Here is a 19,146-nt window from a genome sequence, read left to right as displayed (position 1 = left end):
TAATGGAGGCTTCAATAAGTATGTGCAATAAAGCTAGTCAATAAAGTTACAGAAATGCTTACACAGATTCCTTGTGTGTGTCGTGTCACTAATGCACTTAAAAGGTTGATAAAGGGCTGTGTCGCACTTGTCTCAAGCCTGTGTCACAGGGTACGGGATACTGGTTTCTATCTCTAGCTGATACGCCTGGGGGAATAATAGGTAGAGAAAATTTCTTGATGGAGCTGTAAAATTTCACTTACAATGGTAAAATACACTGGTGTGAGTGTGTGCTGTTAGCTTTGTGGTGGGTCTCACTGGGCCGTTGTACACGCACAAGCTCCCTTTTGAAAAAAAAATTCTAGCAAACCAATACAGAAGCAAAATGTAAACATGGGTGTCAAACGTTGGTATGAAATTGTTCAGTGCCTGACAATTCAGGGATGAAAGGGAAGAGTGACTACAGATGTAGCTGAGGCTTGGAGTGTTTTGGTTTTGTGTTGTTTTTTTTTTTTTTTTTTAAAAAAAAAAAGGAAAAAGCTGTGGTGAGATGTTAAGAGAAGGACAATGTGGGGGGGTGGGGTGTTTCCTTGCTGCTGCTTGAAGGTGAGCTGCCTTCCGCAGGTGCTATCCTAAGCCTCATCCTCCACTGAGCGGTCAGCAGGGCCTTTTAAAATTTTGAGTATGAGCCAGGCAAAAATCCACTGTGTGATCAGGCACAAAAAGCAACGAAGCCTGACCATTCCGAAAGCAATGGCAGTGTCCTGTAGTCTGGGCCTATTTATTTTTAATTAGCTGAAGTTGATGCATATAGTTAAACCTTGTGCCAAGGGCAAGTACTAGGCTAATGCTGCAAATTAAACCATTTTAAATAAATTAAACCTATGGAAGCCCACATTAAAACAGGCGTGCCATGGCTGCACTGAAACCTTTCACAGTGACATTTAGCTAGATGGATATTTTTTTTTTTTTTGCATAGGATTTTGGGGTAACTTTTAATTTTGTACACTGACTTCATGGGTATGAGTTGATTTGCATTGGCTCTACTCAATGGCTACGTTCAGAGAGAAAGGAAGTGTCTTTTTATATGAATTTTAGGGGTGTTCCAAAAGCATCTCCCTTTCCAGCGTTGAAACAGTCATAAAGAAGAAAATGATGGATGAGGTAAGAACTTAACATTCCTTCCATTTTACCAGGAAAAATGACAGAAGAAAGAAAAAGAAGATTTGGTAAAACCAGTTAGGGAACAGAGCTTGTGTGCATAGGTAATAATTCCAGTAACTCCTGCACAGGGAGTTCCCGTATCTAAATGCTTAATTCCCCCCCGCTTCTTTCTTGGTGTTTTGATGCTTTTGAGAACCAGAAGGCAAACAAGTAAATTAATTTTCTTCAACAACATCTCTTTTAAGTCTTTCTTTTTGTGTTTCCCTTCTGCTTTTCATGGAGATTTTTTCTACGTGTCTTTATGCAGAGTTATTCTTACAAAGCAGATTTTGTTTTCCGGCTCCAGGAGAGCAGTGGCGAGCGGTGGGGGGCACTTGCAGCACCGTGGGCAAGAGACTTGACCTCGCTGTTTGCTCAGGGCTTTTAAAAGCCTTGAAAAGCCAAATTGGTTGGAAACCTGCTCCTTTGGGTATGTGATACCCTCGTTCAAACGCCGCAGAATATCGAGCCTGAGAGATGCTACTTGGAAATTCACTGAAGTGCCCCGCCAGAAAACGCTTAGCGTGGCGCTTCGGCTGGGAAAGAGGTTCTGCTCCTACGGAGCAAGGAACACGCTGAGCACCAGATCAGAACTCGTCACGGCCATTAAAGCCAAAGCACTGTTAAATTGATTGGCATATATTAAAGCCACTGCCCCATCCTGCCTTTCTCCAAGCACTCTGGGCTCCTTTTAACTTTTCAATACCTGATTTTGCTTCCTCTGTCATGTCTCTCTTCGCAGATAAACTCATCCTTCATTCAGTCCCTTGTATCCCTTTCACTTTGGGAAGCAATACAGCTCTCCACATCTTTGCAGCCAGGCTGCCGGGGATGCTCTCAAACCAGCACATTTAGAGATACGCCAGCAAAGACGTTTCCCCTTGCAGCGTATCTCAGTCCGATCCCCACTCCTTATGTTATTTTTAATGTATTGCAGCTAGAGGAGAGATTTCACGACTCCGCAGGAAACGTGTGAGTCACAGCCGTGGCGATGAGCTGCGGAGAGTGACAAGCTGCAGTGACTGTCCAGCCTGGTTTGTTACCCCCAGTCCTGCCCTGCCGCTAAGGTAAACTGCTGGGAGGAGGATGAAGAGTGCCTTTGCGTGCCGAGACACTCAGGGTTGTGGGGATCCTGCTGGCAACACTCGCTTTACCTCTGAAAATCCAGGAGCTGGCTTTGACGCAATGCAGTAAAAGCAGGCAGAGGGAGACAGGATAGAAACTTTAACCCAAGTTGCGGCTGTGAGTAAAGCCGAGAGTCTGTCCCTGAATTTTCTCTTGCTGTTTGGGCAGACGGGGTCTGGATGGGGCCGAGATCTCAGCACAGGGAAGACAAATCCACGGAGGTCCTCAAAGCCTTTCCTGAGACACACGTACACACGCGCTCCCCTTCCACTCAGCAAGAGGAAAACTTGTACAGGTATAACATCCGGATTCTAGGAATTTACCTTCTAGTAGGTGAATAATTGACAATTCATCATTTGCTGCCTTCCTAGATTAGTTAAGGGTAGTTTAATCCTGAACAGAGAGGGAAGAAAGCTCACATGGGAATGGGAAAAGCACAGACCCTGATGCCTGGAGAAAATTCTAGTGCCTGACTCAGCTCCCTGGCAAATGCAACCTATTTGTGTTCTGTAACTCTTCCCACTTTGTTTCCACCTGGAATTTAGTTCTGGGATGCTGAAAATCTCTTAATCATAGCTCCTCTGCAATCCACTATGGTAAAGACATCCTGTTTTAGAGCCCTCCAGGTCCTGAAGTCACAGGGGTCTTGATGGTCTACCTTAAATAAGATGCATAAATCTTCACAGTAACTTCCTTTAATTATTGTTTTTCCCTTCATGGAGCCTTTTGGTGATCACTGAACTTCTGTGTCTGAAAGTAATTAATCCCTTCACTGGTTATGCACAGTCTGAAGAAGTAATTGGTGCAGAACAGGCAAATAACATACTATTTATGCATCTCTGCCCTGGAATTACGCTTCCTTTTGAAACTGTTTGATTGCAGATGTCAGTAGACAAAACCTCTTGGCAACATTAAATATTAATCAGTTCTTATAGTTTTATAAATATTTAGAAATGTGTTAACCAGTTGCTTATTTCTCTTAGGATTTGATGGAAACATTTGCAGTGGGAAATAGACTAAACTCACAAATTTATTTTGTGTGTTAGAGCAGAGAAAAAAAAATTGTATTTCTGGGTAATAACTAAAGGCTGAAATACAATTGGGGCGGAAAAGGGGGAGTTAACGGTGTTCTTGAGTTTCCTACTGGCATCAATATTTAATTCACTGTACAAGGTGACCCTTCTTGGTGTTGACATTGAAGATGCCCGACTTTCTATGCTGAGGGGTGGTAGCAGATTCTAGATCTTATTTGGAAGCATGTAAAGAGTAAGTTTTATGTTAAATACTGGTCTCTGGTTTAGTTTTTGGGTTTAGTGTTATTGTTCTCTTGAAAACTTTGATTAGACCCAAGAGAAAAACAGCTTCATTGCTCACAAACCATTGGGCATTTCCATATTTTAACAGAACTTGGTGCGACCACTTACCGAAAATAGGTGAGCGTGACTGGGCTACTTAACTTCTTATTCCTAAAGGTCGAGGTATTTTTATGTCACCTACACATGCAACTTTCACAAATGAGCTTGCTACAGAGAAGCTGCCATTTAATTTGCTAACTCTGCTTTAATTAAACGTCACTCAACCAGCAAGCTGTTGAGCACAGATTCCCATTATTGATATCAGCAGGAGAACCGTTCATTACTTTGCTACATAAAGACTTATGTCGGATTTATTTGAAAGCCTTATCTGCTGTGGACTTTCTACACTTTCTCCAGTGAAGAACATGCAGAACCCTTTCAATTAAAAACTACTTGATCTTCAATTATTGATAGGGTAAAGAATTGGAAGGCATGTGCAAATCACAGAGATTTTGATCAGAGCCTCAATTAGTCAACAGATTTCAGGACAGTCCGTGTGCTGAACCCAGCCTTAAAAATTATTTGCATTTCTTTGCTAGTTATGGTAGGAAATGCAGGAGCAGCGTTCTTTGTTTTCCCTTTGAAATGTAATAGAAATAAAAACAATATTAATCCCATAATAAGAAATATTAGTTCCCCAAATTGGAGTTGGGCCCCCCCTCTTTTTCCCTTTGTTTCTTTTGTCTCCATTTATTTTCCACGTAGTGGGATTTTAGAGGACCCTTCAATTGGCTTTCTTCTTAATAAAGCCAGCCTGCACGTAGCAGTAGACACAGGCCAACGCTTAGGAGGCCTTTTTATTGGAAATGGAAGAAATGTTTTAGTTTGGTTTTATCTGTCAGTCACACTGGGTATAATCTGAGCCCTACCCGGCCTCAGGTCAGTCTGGAAGCGTTTCATTTCTACAGCTATTTTGGAATGGACAAATACGTAAAAAAGAAAAACCAAGTTAGGAATATTTTTGATACTCAGTACTCTGGGACAGGTTCCTTTTTCCAGGAATTCATTTAATCTCAATTTTGGAATTTTGTGTTTAGAGGCAGATTGCGCCTGTTGATCGTTTGAGACAGAGAACCGATAAGGATGTTCTCATAGTGAGACAGAGAACCGATAAGGATATTCCCATAGAATTAGGGCAGGAGGGGGGAAAAATAATCCGAAACTACCCCATTTTGATGAACACATGGTGTCTTGGTTGAGATTACTTAATGGGTCTGTGCACGCTTAAGTGATGGACAAGTGTCAGAGAAGATACCATGACCAGTTGTGGCTCGCAGACAGGCTGGCTTCACAGGAAAAAATCAAGGAATGAACTGAAAATTGCCACACCTTTAAGTCCTACATGCTGAGACTAGCGTGCAGGGAGGAAAATTAAATGCTTTTACACTTAGCACAAGGAGGATTGCTCAGGTAAGTAATGTCAGCAGCACGTGGCTTAGAGACCTTCCCCTTCTTAGCAAAAGCAATCGCAACCCCTCTGAGGCCCCAGAGGCCAGGCAGCAGAGCTCAAGAGGTTCCTCCTTACTCTAGAAAGCATAGGATACCACTCTTAAGTATCTGCTTAAACCAGCTCAAGTATTTGTGTTATGTTACAGCAAATTTGTTCATCATTTCCAATTCAAACTCATTTTCTAAATGAGGAAACAAAGAGAAAGGAAAACCTCAAGCAACTTCCAACCCACGCAGCTCTGATGCTCTGTCCTGAATGGGAACAAACTTCAGGGAAGGATTTGAGTTGGAAAAAGAGAGTCACCAGACAAGTCATGTTTTCAATATTGACCTTTATTGAGCAAGAACTGCTGTGACTTTTACATCAAACAACAAAAGGTTGCGTACTGTGCATGTCAACTAGGTTCTCCCATGAGCAAAAGTCCACCCTAATTGCACCAGTGAGGTAAACATAATTATTTATAAGTAGCTTTTTTTTAAGGCTAGGAGAGTTCTGGTTCTCATGAATATTCTATTACTGTTTTCTGTTTGGTTTTGGCTCAGTTGGTTCTTTGCATAATACATCTTAAGTCGTTCCTCAGATATGTCCCTCCAACAGCTCAGGAAATTCAAAAGCTTCCTTTGCACATTTCATCTCATGCACTATTATTAGTATAATTTTTTTTTTTTTTAGATCCCAAAGCTCTGTGGAGGGAGTACATCTTGAGCCTGCATGCATTCCCCCCCTCCCCTATATTGCACAAAAAAGTAAAATACTGTGTGTCTGGAGCCTCCATGAGAGAACCCGTTCTGCTTTGAAGCCGTCACTCACATGCATTTTGCAGCTGTCATATGGCTTAACCTTTTGCACCAACCCAAGCTCTTTAATTTTTTTAATTTAGCTATGATTTATTTTATTCGGTCTCTTTAACCTCTTTTACTACGGCATGTGAAGTAACTTTCTCCACTTTCTTAGTGGACACTAGTTTCTCCTCAAAGCTTTCTTCATGTTCCTCTACCTTCTGGGTGACTGTCACTGACTTTGTGATATATGTGGTTGTACTGTCCCCACCTTCACCAGTGATTTTCTCTGCTTTTTTGGTAACTACAATTTTCTCACCCTTGTCATCACTTGGGCTCACATCTAGGCCATTGGTGACAACTCCCTTGTCTTCCTCCTCAACTTCCTTCTCTTTGGATTCCTCCTCTTCCTTCTTCTCCTCCACCTCACCGTTCACTGCGATGTCTTCTTTCCTGGCCTCCTTCTCTACCTCTGCGCTAATTTTTGTTACCTTTGTGACAGTGATGGTCTCTTCCACCACAGCCTTTTCATCTTTGACCGGGGAGGCTGGCTTCTCTGGAGAACGGGGCTTCTCCGGAGTTGCCGGCTTCTCTGGAGAGCGGGGCTTTTCTGGGGTCACTGGCTTTTCTGGGGTGCGGGGCTTCTCCGGCGTTGCGGCTTTCTCCGGGGTTGCCGGCTTCTCCGGTGTCACAGGCTTCTCCGGGGTTGCTGCCTTGTCTGGAGAGGTTACCTTTGGTGTCGCTGGCTTCTCCGGAGATGCTGCTTTCTCTTCCCCCTTGGCTGGTTTCTCACCACCTTTCTCCACCTTCTGTTCCTTTCCTGCTTCTGCAGCTGTTTCTTTCTGGACAGCCTTGGCCGGCTCTGCTACAGGGGATTTAGGGGGGGATTTAGGAGGGGACTTTGAGGGAGGCGTTTTGACCTTTTCTACCTTTGCTGTTACCTCTTCAGCTTTGCCCTTGGCCTCGGCTTCTTCTCCCTCTTCCTCAGCCTCCTCCCCTTCTTCCTTTTCCTCTATTTCTTCTTTTTCAGATCCTCCTTCTTCCGCTGCATCAGATTTTGCAGCTTCTTCTTCCTCCTCTGCTTCTTCTTCCTCCTTCTCTTCTTCCTCAGGTGCAGCTGCTTGTTCTGCAGCAGCCTTCTCGGCAACAGCTTCTTCCTCTGCAGCTTCTTCTGCCTTTTCTTCCTCCTGTTCTTCTTGCTGGGCCTTGGCTGCCATTTCTTCTGCAATAGCGGCTAGGGCATCTTCCATTTCAGACTTCTCATCCTCTACTTTTGTCTCTTCAATGATTTCTTCTACAAACTTGTGCTGGACCTTCAGCTTTGGTGGTTCAATTTTTGTTTTCTGAATTTTAGTGGATGCTATTGTGACAGTGGGTTGTCTGTGTGTGAATATGGGTCCAGTAATGCTTCCAGAGAAGGCACTGAATCTTGTCTCTTCACCCTCCAGTAGCTTCCTAAGGGAATCAGGAGGAGGAAAAAAAAATGAGCATAGAAACCCAATATAAAGGACAGCTATTAGACTATTTCCCTCTGTCAGCAGGATGAAACCAGTTCATATGTGGAATACGCTAGAGCTGATCAGCATAATCCATCGCTCACAGCCCCAGTTCGTCTTTCCTTGAATCAGCTTTTTTGCTAAATTCATATTCAGCAAACAGCTTTTAGCTTGGTTTGCATGTGGCAAGGGTAACACCTTTGGCTTATCAGTTGAAATTCATCCTTAACGGCAAAAACGTTAGTATGGCACAAAGTACGGCAAAATGATTAACTTGATAGGATGCATTACGGCTTAGGTGAACTGAGAATTTGACACAGCCAACAGACCCAAATCAAATATTGTGGCTGAGACATTCGAAGCTGATTGGAGCCTATGTCCTAGTTCAATAGTTCGGGCATCCACCTTTCTTGTGTGGCTATGAAAACTGAATACTTCAGAGACTTCTGTTAGTTAACTTTGGCAGCAAACAGCTATAGACCCTAGGGTATCTGTGTGTTTGTCTGAACAGCCTCAGGAATTTAAGCGGATCTGGAGATGGTTTTTTTGTTTCTACTTCTCTTATATTCAAATGCATGTTTTTCATCTAAGCCTGTGACCCAGAAAAATCAGCAGTTCTCCAATGAGAGTTCTAAAGTGATTCAAAGGAGACTAAAAAAACCTGCCAGGTGATGGCAATAGCAAGCAGTGTTCCTGCTCCAGATTAGAGCGGATGCCTTTAAAGGAAAGTTGAGCAAGAAAAGCAAAAGTGTTGGTGACAAGCAGATTAGCACTCCCTGCTTGAAACCATGATCAAGCAAGTGCACTGTCTCTCTCAAGCGATAAAAGGGAATTCAAATGACAAGCACCGCTTGCTTGGCATATGCAAAGCAAAGTAAACAGGAATTAAAAATAAACTTGTCTTCTGCTTCTGTAAACAAGGGCAGAATGCGGCACCGGGGAGCCACTGCACTGAGTCATGCCGTCTTGTGCCCACTGAGCTCGCTGGGAGCTTTGCCACTGATTACCAGAGAGCTGGTCCCTAATGACCTCTGGGGTTTTACTGCAAACCCTCCGCGGTCTGCGTAAATTTTTAAACGGTTGCAATAATTTAGTCGAGACCCAATTTTAGTTGTGTTCACCGCATGCAGATATTTCTTATCTCTGATAAAGCTTCCCAAGCCAGCAGCATCTGCAGTGCTATTAATATTCCAGACATGTCCGCAATGATCCTACTGTACCTGTATGCAGCGATTTCAATATCCAGGGCCATCTTGACATTGAGGAGGTCCTGGTATTCCCTCAAGTGACGTGCCATTTCCCACTTTGTTCCTCTAAGCTCGTTCTCCAGCTGATGAATCGTGTCCTGCAACAGAGACACAGAAAAACCTCTGAGACACAGACACAAGCTTTGCGCAGAGACGGAGTGGAAAAAGTTGTCGAAAGGGACTTTCAGAAACTCGTCCCCCGGGCAGCAGTGCCGGGATCAGAGCGGGACCCACCCGCCTCCCCCCGCCCTCCCGGGCATCCCCCGCCGCCGAGCTGCTGCCCGGGCCCCGCCACCGCCCCCCCGCCTCCTCCCCCGCCCCGGGCGAGGCCCGGGCCCCCTCCCCGCTACCTGGTAGGTGGTGAGGTCGTTGTTGTGGCGCTCCTCGATGTCGCTGAGCTGCCGCTCCAGCGACTCCTTGGTGCCGCGCACCGACTCCAGCTCGATGCTCTTGGACTGGAGCTGCCGGCGGTACTCGGCGATCTCCTCCTTGGCGGAGCGGATGGCCTCCTTGTTCTGCTCTGCCGCCTCCGTCAGCTTGGCGTAACGGCACTTGAACCACTCCTCGGCCTGGTGCATGTTGTGGTCGGACTGGCACTCCAGCTGGGCGCGGATCTCCTTCAGCGCCGTGGTCAGGTCGGTCTTCAGGTAGTCCTTCCTCTCCACGGTGGCGTGGGACGCCTGGAGCTGCGCCAGCAGCTCGGCCACCTCCTCCTCGTGGTTGCCCCGCAGGAAAGCCACCTCGTCCTGCAGCGACTGCACCTTCTTGTCCAGCTCCGCCCGCATCAGCGAGGCCTCCTCCATCTCCTTGCGCAGGGCGCGGATGGTGGCCTCCGTCTCGTCGCGCAGCCGCGCCTCATCCTCGAAGCGCTCCCGCAGGCGCTGGATGTCCTCCTCGATGTGCTCGGAATCCAGCTGGATCTGCGCCTTCTCGTGGCTCACCTGCTCCAGGGCCCCCCGCAGCTCCCGCAGCTCCTGCTCGTAGGCATCGCCCAGCTGCGCCCGCCCGGCGTGTTTCTGCCGCAGAGCCGCCAGCTCCGCCTCGATCTCCTTGTTCTGCTGCTCCAGGTAATGCACCTTCTCGATGTACCCGGCGAAGCGGTCGTTCAGCCCCTGCAGCTGCTCCTTCTCGTTGGAGCGGCTCAGCTTCAGCTCGGCCGCCCCGTTCAGCAGCGAGGACTGGCTCACGTCCAGGCTCTCGGCCGAGCTCAGCACCGTGGAGCCGTAGGCGGCCCGCGGCCCCCCCAGGTTGGGGCGCTTGTAGGAGGAGGAGACGGTGCTGCCCGAGCCCCGCGACCACGACTGCGAGCGGAAGCCGCTGGACGGGGAGGCGCTGGCCCGGCTGTAGGTGGCCCGGGTCTCGGTCACCCGGCGGTACGAGGGGTTGCCCAGGGGCTCCATGGTGTAGCTCATGGTGGGGCACTCGGGGGTGGCGGGCGGCAGCGCGGCGATGCTCCGGCCGCCGCCGCCCTTTATATAGCCCGGCCGGGCGGCAGCGGGGCGGCCCCGCACACGTGTGCGGGGGGCGTCCTCCCCCCGGCCCTGCCCCGGACCCGCCTCCCCCGCTCCGCCCCCCGCCTCCCCCGCTCCTGCCCCGGCTCCCCCTTCCCCGCCCTACCCTGCTCCCCTTGCCCGGCCCCCCAGCCCCTGCGCGCCCCCCCCCCCCGCGATGCCCCTTCCCCATTCCCCCTTCCCCTTGCTTCCCCCGCTCCCTCCCCCTCCCTTCCCCTTTCCCGCTGCTCCTCCTTCCCTATTTCCCATCCCCTTCCCCCTTGCCCCCGCCCCCCCCATTCTCTTCTTCCCCCCCCGCTCCCCCTTTCCCTTTCCGCTGCTCCTTTCCTCTTGCCCCTGCTCCCTTCTCCCTCCTTCCCTAGGCCATCATCCTCTTTCTTTTCCTTTCTTTTCCTTTCTTTTCCTTTCTTTTCCTTTCTTTTCCTTCCTTTTCCTTTCTTTTCCTTCCTTTTCCTTCCTTTTCCTTCCTTTTCCTTTCTTTCCTTTATTTTTTCCCTTTCTTTTTCTCTTTCTTTTCTTTCCTTTCCCTCTTTTCTCTCTTTCCTCCCCCTCCCACTCCCCCCACCCCGCCTCTTAGCTCCCCCCTCCCGCAGCGGCCATGGCGGAGCGGAGCGCGGTGCCGGCACCGGGCCGCTGCCGGGGGCAGCGGAGCAGCGCCCGGCGGAGCCCGCAGGGTAGGGCCCGGGCCTGAGCCCGGTACCGGGGTCAGGGTAGGGCCCAGGGCCGGTAGCGGGACCAGGGTAGGGCTCGGGGCCGGGAGGGGGACCGGGAGCGGGGGCGGCAGCGGGCGCGGCGCCGGCGGCTGCAGCACCACGGTCAGCTCCCGGCGGGCGCGGGGAGCAGCGGGGCCGCCCCGCAATGGCGGGGGTGAGTGGGGGGCAGAGGGGTCCCGAATACAGACACCCCCTCCGTACCCCCCCTTTCCCCAGGCGGGGTCTGACATCTGAAGGTCAAGAGCGGGGAGGCCGGGGGGGTCGCTGGCTCTGCGGCAGGGACCGCTCCCGGCAAAGGCTTCGCCTCCCCCGGCGCGGGGGGACGGTGGATCTGCGCGGGGGGCGGGTGCTGGATGCGGCCGCCGCAGTGCTAGAGCAGCCGGGCGGTAAACAGGAGTTTGAAAGACACCCCCCCGGCATCCAAATTCCTTGATCTCGATTCTTCTCTCCCTCCCTTTCTTCCCCTCTTTTCCTTCCACCCTCCCATTTTAATCTAACGCTTGGTGCTTTGCTTAGAAAGAAATTCTCCTTCCTTGAAACCTTGTTCAAAATTATATTTACATAGCCCATTACTTTGCATGGGTTGTATTACGGTGACTAGGTACCATCCAGACTTTGACCTCCTCTTGGATGGATTACAGCTACACAGGCAATTGATTAATAAACTGCAAAGGAAAAAAAAAAAAAAAAGAAAAAAAAACCCCAAGCTGCTGGTGCTAAAAAAGCCCTGCCACAGCTCCCATTGCCAAGCACAGGGATGTTGAGGCGGGGAGGTTTTAACTCCTCGTTCAGAAAGATGCTGAAAAGGGTCTGCCTGTGTTCAGCAGTCTGTGAGTTTTTAAGCAGACGATCTTGTTAACAGGCAAAATCCTTCTCAAAAACTGCCGTCATGCCTTTAACCTGGGACACGCTCAGTTCCTGTGTTTGCTGCTGCTGTGTCTTCGCTGTGGAGAGTTGGGAAAGTCTGAGGGACAGGGTTAAACTTTGCAACCACATGGAACACCGTACCTCTGCTGGCTCATTAATATGATGCTGTCATAGGACTGCAGCACTGCAGTCACCAGAGAAGTCAGAATTATCCGAGGGATCTGCTGTATTTGCAAACAGAGGCAGTTAGATCCACTGTTTAACCTCTCCGGAGTTTCATATGATAAACCGAGAGAAAAGGTTTTATTATAATTGAAGCAATCATGGATTCTAAATCTATTCCGTTAATTTTCCTAAAAGTTTTCTCCATAGGCGAAAAGCATCTCTTTGGATTTAATTGGAAGTCAAAACAAAATTACTGTCTATTATGGTATTGCATTTTGCGTCCTTTTAGGGAAAATGATATGTTATGGTCTGGTTTATTCCTGCTTTTTTACCTTTTAAGTATAGACTGCGAGGGGGGAACAGCTGATGTTTTTATACATAGAGAAAACTTACTTTAGAAGAAAATGTATGGTTAACAGAGGTGCTGGGGAGTTTTTATTACCCTTTTAATCTTATGAAAACAGGCGACTGATGCTGAGCAGCAAGTAAGGAGGGGCATACTGAACTTTGTAATAGAACTCCCTTTCATTAAATACCTTAATGCATGGATTATTTTAAATCCATTTACCCAGTACGCAAAAAAAATTGTTGCTTTATAATCAAGCAGCGATAGCATTTGACTTATTTATTTAATATTGAAATTCAAGCAATGCAAAGTTTTGTAGAATATTATCGAATTTTATACAATACAATAGTTTTCATAATACATATTGATTGCCTTAAAAAATCAGGATATTTAAATGAGAAAAAGTTTGCATTCACAGAGGCATTTACAAGCATGTACAGACATCCTTCTGAAATAAAACACGTTGTTTTAATTTAAAACATATTCTTGCAATGTTTGCTTCTGGTGTATAATCAGAGGCAGATGGAGAGTACTCCTGCTACGTTACCCTGAAGGTGATCTGAAGGTTAGAATGAGTCAGGGAAATCAGTCTAAAATGTTGCCTTATTTCTGATGAGCAACTAATCCCTTTTTCTATCAATATCTGCTTTGGAGATTTTGAAATGCAGACTAATATTTCTGCTTATAGAGAACTTCTTGCCTCAAAGTTTAACAAACAGGCATTGCTACGTTGGAGCAAACAGCAACCTGATGTCTCGGGCTTTGAAGCAGAAGGAGGGAAGGAACAGGAACTCCCACAGGATCGAAAAGCAGCGGCATTGATTTTAATCTTGATTATACGCTATTGACAAACCTGCATTAAAGAGATACTATAGAGGGATGAGACTGAGTTCTGCAGCTTCCTTAAAAAATAAAAGGAAACAAAATACAGAAGGCGGAGTTGCACAACAGCCCAACTGCCTCCAGATAAAGGAGTTTTAGATATATCCAATGATAATGAATTAACTCGAATATCTTTTAAAAATTACAGACTCAGATGAGTAGAAGAAAAGGGTTTTTTGGGTGGGTGTTTTTAGCTTATAGAGAGACAGTAGAATGAAGAGGGCTAGATAGATAGTACAATGCAGTTGGTTAGAACTATTACAAAAATTATTTTTCAGCTTAAAGGCGATTTATCTTGGTAAGTGGCTGCCCATTTTTAATATAAGCCTGAATTAAGTTTAAGATTAAGAAATTTAAGCCTGAATGGGTCTTAGTGACATCCATGCAAGAAGGGCAAACAGTAACATCAGAAGGAATTTTGTCAGAGTGAAAAAAGGAGAAAAGAATTAGAATTTGGTCCACTTTTTGTGTTCCCCACCACGGAGAAATGTAAATTGGCGTGACTCTGCAGGCCAAGGAAGTTACACTGATTTTTATCAGCTGAAGACCTTGATGTCCTAGAACCTTATTTGGTCACCAAAAACTTATAATAAATAATGGCCCAGATAATCAGCTGGAGCAAATTGGTCTCATTCCAGCAGAGTCAAGAGAGCAAGGACGGACATTTCAGGATATGTCCTATAACATTTCTATAGCGACAGCTATGGGAGAAAACACTGGGATTGATGCACTAAGGGCCTAGTCCTGTACGGTGTTGGATGCTTCTTCGAAAGGGCTTTAAGTCCCTAATTCCTAAGGAAGCCAAGAAGTGATGAGCACGCACAGAAGGAGTGCACAGCACGCTGCAGGACCGGGCCATGAACAAGCAGAGCTGGTCTCCAGCTTCACGGGAAACTGAACTTTTAAAAGCATTTACTTTTGTTTGTTTGTTTGTTTGTTTCTTTTTGTAATTTGTTCAGGGGTGTTGAGGTTTTGACAGATCAGATTTGGGGGGGGGGGGGGGCGGTTAAGGGTGGGTCATCACGGTCATTTACAAATTGTCTTCAGCATCGTTTGGGGATGCTTGGTGCCAAGGGAAGGGGTCGCAGTGGTGGGGAGGGGACAGGACCAGGCTGGGAGCGGTGGTGAGGCCGGGCAGTCTGACTGACGCGGCTACGCCAGGCTTTCCGATAGCATGGCACGGCATAACATCCAAAGATCCTAGTGGGAAATGCTTCTGCTTTGAAAAACGTGTATGTTCATTTTCTTTCTGTTCTAACCTGGACTTACTCAGGACAGAACTGTAAGACAATCCCATTCCCTAACACATCCCGCTTTTCCTCATTCCCATTCATCCAGCAGTCGTATTTCAGGACCTTAAATCAAACATTTCCAGACACTTGTCTTATTTTCTTCGTGCAGAAATGCTTTGTGTCGCATTTGAAAAGAATACATTTCTGAAAAGACAGTCCTAAAGCAGCGTTTGCATTGGGTTTGCCAGTGAATGAACATTTCCTGCAAATTCCCGCAGATCATCCCTGAGCTCAAGGCTGCTGTTCGCTTTCCCCGATTTATTTGCTGCAAGATAAACGCACAGGCCTAAGTTTCCTTCAGTGTCAATACCAAGAATGATTTCACAGCTACAAGCGTACTTCAGTCATTTACTAACGTTAAAAAATTAAACATTTACCGTACCGCCTGTATTTTTCAGTGGTGTTTTCCTTGCATTTTAAAAACACTGCATTGCACACTCATTTTATAACTTCTGTGATGCATCGTTCTCTTTCGTGGCCACCTCCTGCCTTGTTTCAAAGGGCTGGTTCTTTAGCTTGGTGAATTCACAAAGGAGCAGCAACGTCGAATTACTCCAGTGAAGGACTTAGCCTTAGAGTCTTATGATTAATAATAGAAAAATAGTCAAGAAAAGTTGCAGATCCTGACATAAATTACTGCAGCTTTCTCTGGCGTTACATGGGATAACGGCATTCGCTTGGGTAAGCTGGAAAGGGAGATTTTGTGCCTCCATCTCCATGACAGGTACTCACGTCTCCCGTTTTCCACAAATACATTCAAGTAACGTATTGAGCCGTTGGCCAGCAGAACCCTTGTCTGTGCTACTTGAACTGGATGCTGAGCTCAGTTCCACCGCTTTTTTAAACTGCTCTTTGGCCAATTAACTATAGATGTGCGATGAACTCGCTGTGTGAAAAGCAGATTCAGCACACAAACGAACTGTGACCCTTCTTAATGACAACATTTCCGAAGCGATGGCCATGTACATTAGACAGATATTGGAAAACTTGGTTCCTACCAGCGAATTGCTTTGTAGATTCCCATATTAGAGAAGGCAAAAACCTGACAAAGCAGAAATAAGACTGCCTAGAACAGCTTTTTTAGGCAGAAAGAGTTTGGAGGTGAAGGTTAATGAAATAGTGTCCAGAGTCTCTTTCTCTGGAGATATTGAAAACCCGCCTGGATGCGTTCCTGTCCAACCTGCGCCAGGTGACCCTGCTCTGGCAGGGGGTTGGATGAGATGATTTCCAAAGGTCCCTTCCAACCCCAACCGTTCTGTGATCCTGTGATTCCCCGAAATAGAGTCAGAAGCAAACTCGCACCTACTCAAGAAAAGGCATGAGCTTCAACAAAGACGCTGAGCCCCTGTTTCCTTCCTGGTACTATTCTTTTATATCATCGGTTGAACAGAGATGCACCTCTGACGCCATGGCCCAGCTGTAACACCAGAGTGATGTAGAGGGGTTTGGGTGCAGGACTGGAGTTAGATCCTCTGCCCACATAGCAGAAAATAATGAAAAAACATAGCAGCCCTAAGACCGCTCTAAAGGCTTCAATAATAATGACGCTTAGTGCCTTTCTGTTAATATCACTGTCTTTTAACCATAGTACTACCATTTCGTCGCAGCCAGCTTTATCCAAGTGTCCTGATGCTTCAGATGGATATTGGACCCCAGTGAACACCCAACGCAGCCTTTGATGAGACCAAAAGGACTAATTTATCCTTGGACCAAAAGAAGGGTTCATAACAGAGATACATCTGCAGAGTTTACGTGTTTTAAAACTAGTTTCAGCGGGTTGTTGCAAATCGGTTTGCCAGAGAAAACTGGCGTTGATGGGGGTAGACAATGGGTGAGTTGGGTATTGCTGTACATTTAGGGGAGTGTGCCTGGGGTTGGAATAGCGTGGGGTCTGGAAGTCACAACTGAGGACCATTAGCTTAAATTGCCTTGCCTGTTTGGTTCAAATTCAAATCAAGAGTTTCTTGGTCCCATGCTGAACTACACGCTGAATTTCACATGTGACATCTCCTAAAAGCCGTAACTCTGACGGGAATTGTACACTGCTGAGGAAACATGGTCTGCAGTAACCTGTCATCTGGGGTCATAACTTTGAATTATAGGATTAGCAGGATGGCAGAGGAGTGACAGGGGATCATTTACTGATGTCCTCTAACCAATTGTTAGGAAATGGTTGATTTCAGATTTTTTGGTCTCTCTTGGAAAATGTGTCTGTATTCAAGGTATTAAATCACCCAATTCTGCCTTTTGTAGAACTGGCCGATTCAGGCACACAATAGACCAGACCCTGCAGAGGATCCTCTCTGAGCCACAGCCCAGGCAAAGGAAAACTCAAGTTTAATTGGCTTAGATGAAAAGCAAAGGAAGTAACATGACTTTGTTCCCTTGATGCTTCTACGCTCTGCTTCTTTTTATGGCTCACTGGTCATTTTTCCTGCGTGTATTGTCTGATGTTTCGAACTGAACTATCCTGAAAGTTGCCATCCAGAAAAGGTCAGGATAGCAATCGTTTCGTGATAAAGTGATCAAAAATAGCTCTTCCTACCTCGTTTTGAGAGGTTTTTTCCCTAGCCCTCCCTTTCTAAAAATATAAATTTGAAAAGTAGCCACAATGCTTCCTTTTATGCCCACTTTTCCTGGAGTCGTACATACCGTGTGACACCACTGCCATAGGGCAGAACTGTTTCTGGAGTGCTGCTTCCAAGGAAAAATGGAGAAAAATTACTGCAGACTGGAAATCAGAGAAAGTTAGCCGCAGCAATGGGTAACTTTGACATCAGTTATCACAACACATACGTCACGCTAGCAGTTAGAGGCGTTATTGGGATAGAAGTCCCATTTTTCAATACAGTGGCAGCGCACAGGCGGGGGCAGGTCTCGCCAAGAAAGCCCACTGGCTCTTTTTACAGCTTGGTTTTTGTGTGCAAACCACACCTACGCTTAGGATCGGTTTTTAAAATCCCTCCTCTCTGGACTCGTTTGCTCAGAGTATCCTGGGCCTGACACATCGACTAAAACTCAGTGTATTTTAACGCAACAAAACTGATGACGGTGTGCAGGGGCTGAGAGCTCTCTGTAGCATCCAGGATGGAGTTGGGGAGCTCTTGGGGAAACTGGAAACAAATATGAGCCTGTGTTACTCCACTAACTTCAGAGAGATGCCCACATCTGCTCTAGCTGGGAATAAACCCTATAATCTATGGGGATTTATGTTTATAATGCATGGGCCTAACTCTGCAGGCAGTCATTAGATGATGTACGGCAGCTGTTACTAATTTGTTTGTGGGCTTGGCTCCTCCATACGCATTTGTGTTGGTCTCCCCAGCCTACTGTCACTCTGCTTTTCCACCCAGCTTTACTTCAGTCCTTATTACTCAAAAAGCAAGAGCTGCACCCTGCTGCTTCCCTCCGACATTTGACTTTTCTGTCTTTTATTGACTTGTTTTTAACTGAGGCAAAAAAAAAAAGTGCACTTAAATACGGATGATTTGTATTTCTAAAATAAAAGGCCTGATACAAGGAAACACGTTCTCCCTGCTAGTCTAATTTGTATCTAGGTTAATTGCTCTCATGCTGGATGTTTAATTGATTTGCATAGAGAAAGCCAATGAAAGGCTGTAGCTCAGCGACGGCTCTACGTAACTGCAATGACTATTTTTCTATTTAATTAGCGCTAAAGGAAGAGTCTACCTTGCATAAGGCTACTAAGATCTTGAGGGATCAGTTATTATTTACATGCTGTATATATAGGGTTTTTTTCTGACGTAGACCTCTACAGTAAATGCTGAACAGAACTGAAGAAGTTTTTCAGGTAAGAATGTTTTATAGCAAAATTAAGAAAGATGGGACCATTAAAGTAGTCCTGCTTGGAGGACGTATGTTGCGCGAAGGCTTTATGGGTAAAAAATCTGAGAATTTAATGATATGAATTATCTTATCAGTTTGGCCGAGGAGCTCAAAGGAGCCTGGGCAATTTAGTCATTCTGCTTTTCTTTGAATTGCGATAGCATGGTGGCTTTTCATCTCTTAGGACTCCTTGCCATGACCTGCTTCAGCTTTCTGGCCTAAACAAATGCGAGATTCAGCTGTTCCTCCAACAGCTTTATCAAACATTGCTGGATGAGAACCACACGTTAAACTGCAAAGGTAAAATAGCACAATGTTAAATACAGATGGCTCTTTCCAGCGACTGGACCAACTTTCTTTAATGCAGTCACAAAATGCAACAACAGAGTCCGTGTTTTACTGCGTCATCTCCTGGAACGGCCCAAGGTCTGCGACGATTGCCCTGTGGATTTGGTGATAGAAATGGGAACTCTGAGTATCAGGGTGATGATCTCTGCTTGAACCGGATAAAGAATTAGGGGGATGGGCTTGCTTTGTTAGATATTCCTTACGTTTTTAAGACTATATACAGAAAAATGAGCTGCTTTTTGGCTGGAATGTCAGTTCAATTTCTCCAGTCTTCTAACATCTAAAGAATATTCTTAGTAGAAATAACTATAAGCTGATTAGGAGGGAAGCAATAAATACAAATCAAATCGAATCATGCAGACACTCACAGTAGGAAAATCAATAATTTTAGTAATACGTTTTGCAAACTCATTTTATTGTAAAAAAATATAAATAGCTCCTTTGAAGTCTCGATTAAGCAGGACCTGTAAGTCTTCCTTTTGTCTCAGGGTCCTCCGCTACACTAAAATTCAGAAGATTTAAATGAGTTTAAAAGCAGTGGT

General features: G+C 46.1%; 1 protein-coding gene across 1 annotated transcript; it reads right to left on the bottom strand.

The window, feature by feature from the left end:
* Positions 1 to 5,880: 5,880 nt before the first annotated feature.
* Positions 5,881 to 10,046, bottom strand: NEFM (neurofilament medium chain). Its single transcript, XM_054225068.1, has 3 exons — positions 8,985 to 10,046; positions 8,608 to 8,732; positions 5,881 to 7,346 (listed from the first exon to the last, which is right to left on the bottom strand). Exons 1-3 carry the CDS (start codon positions 10,044 to 10,046, stop codon positions 6,005 to 6,007), a joined length of 2,529 nt encoding a protein of 842 aa, XP_054081043.1. The 3' UTR covers positions 5,881 to 6,004.
* Positions 10,047 to 19,146: the final 9,100 nt, after the last annotated feature.

This window comes from Rissa tridactyla, chromosome 20 (genome assembly GCF_028500815.1).
Source record: "Rissa tridactyla isolate bRisTri1 chromosome 20, bRisTri1.patW.cur.20221130, whole genome shotgun sequence".
Taxonomy (NCBI): Eukaryota; Metazoa; Chordata; class Aves; order Charadriiformes; family Laridae; genus Rissa; species Rissa tridactyla.
This window is presented reverse-complemented; position numbering and strand designations above follow the sequence as displayed.

Excerpts from the sequence above, each read along its gene's own strand:
- NEFM (XM_054225068.1), bottom strand. The coding sequence starts at position 10,046 with ATGAGCTACACCATGGAGCCCCTGGGCAACCCCTCGTACCGCCGGGTG. Across the intron at positions 8,733-8,984 it reads ACGACCTCACCACCTACCAG|GACACGATTCATCAGCTGGA; the intron begins GTAGCGGGGAGG and ends TCTCTGTTGCAG. Across the intron at positions 7,347-8,607 it reads ATTGAAATCGCTGCATACAG|GAAGCTACTGGAGGGTGAAG; the intron begins GTACAGTAGGAT and ends TGATTCCCTTAG.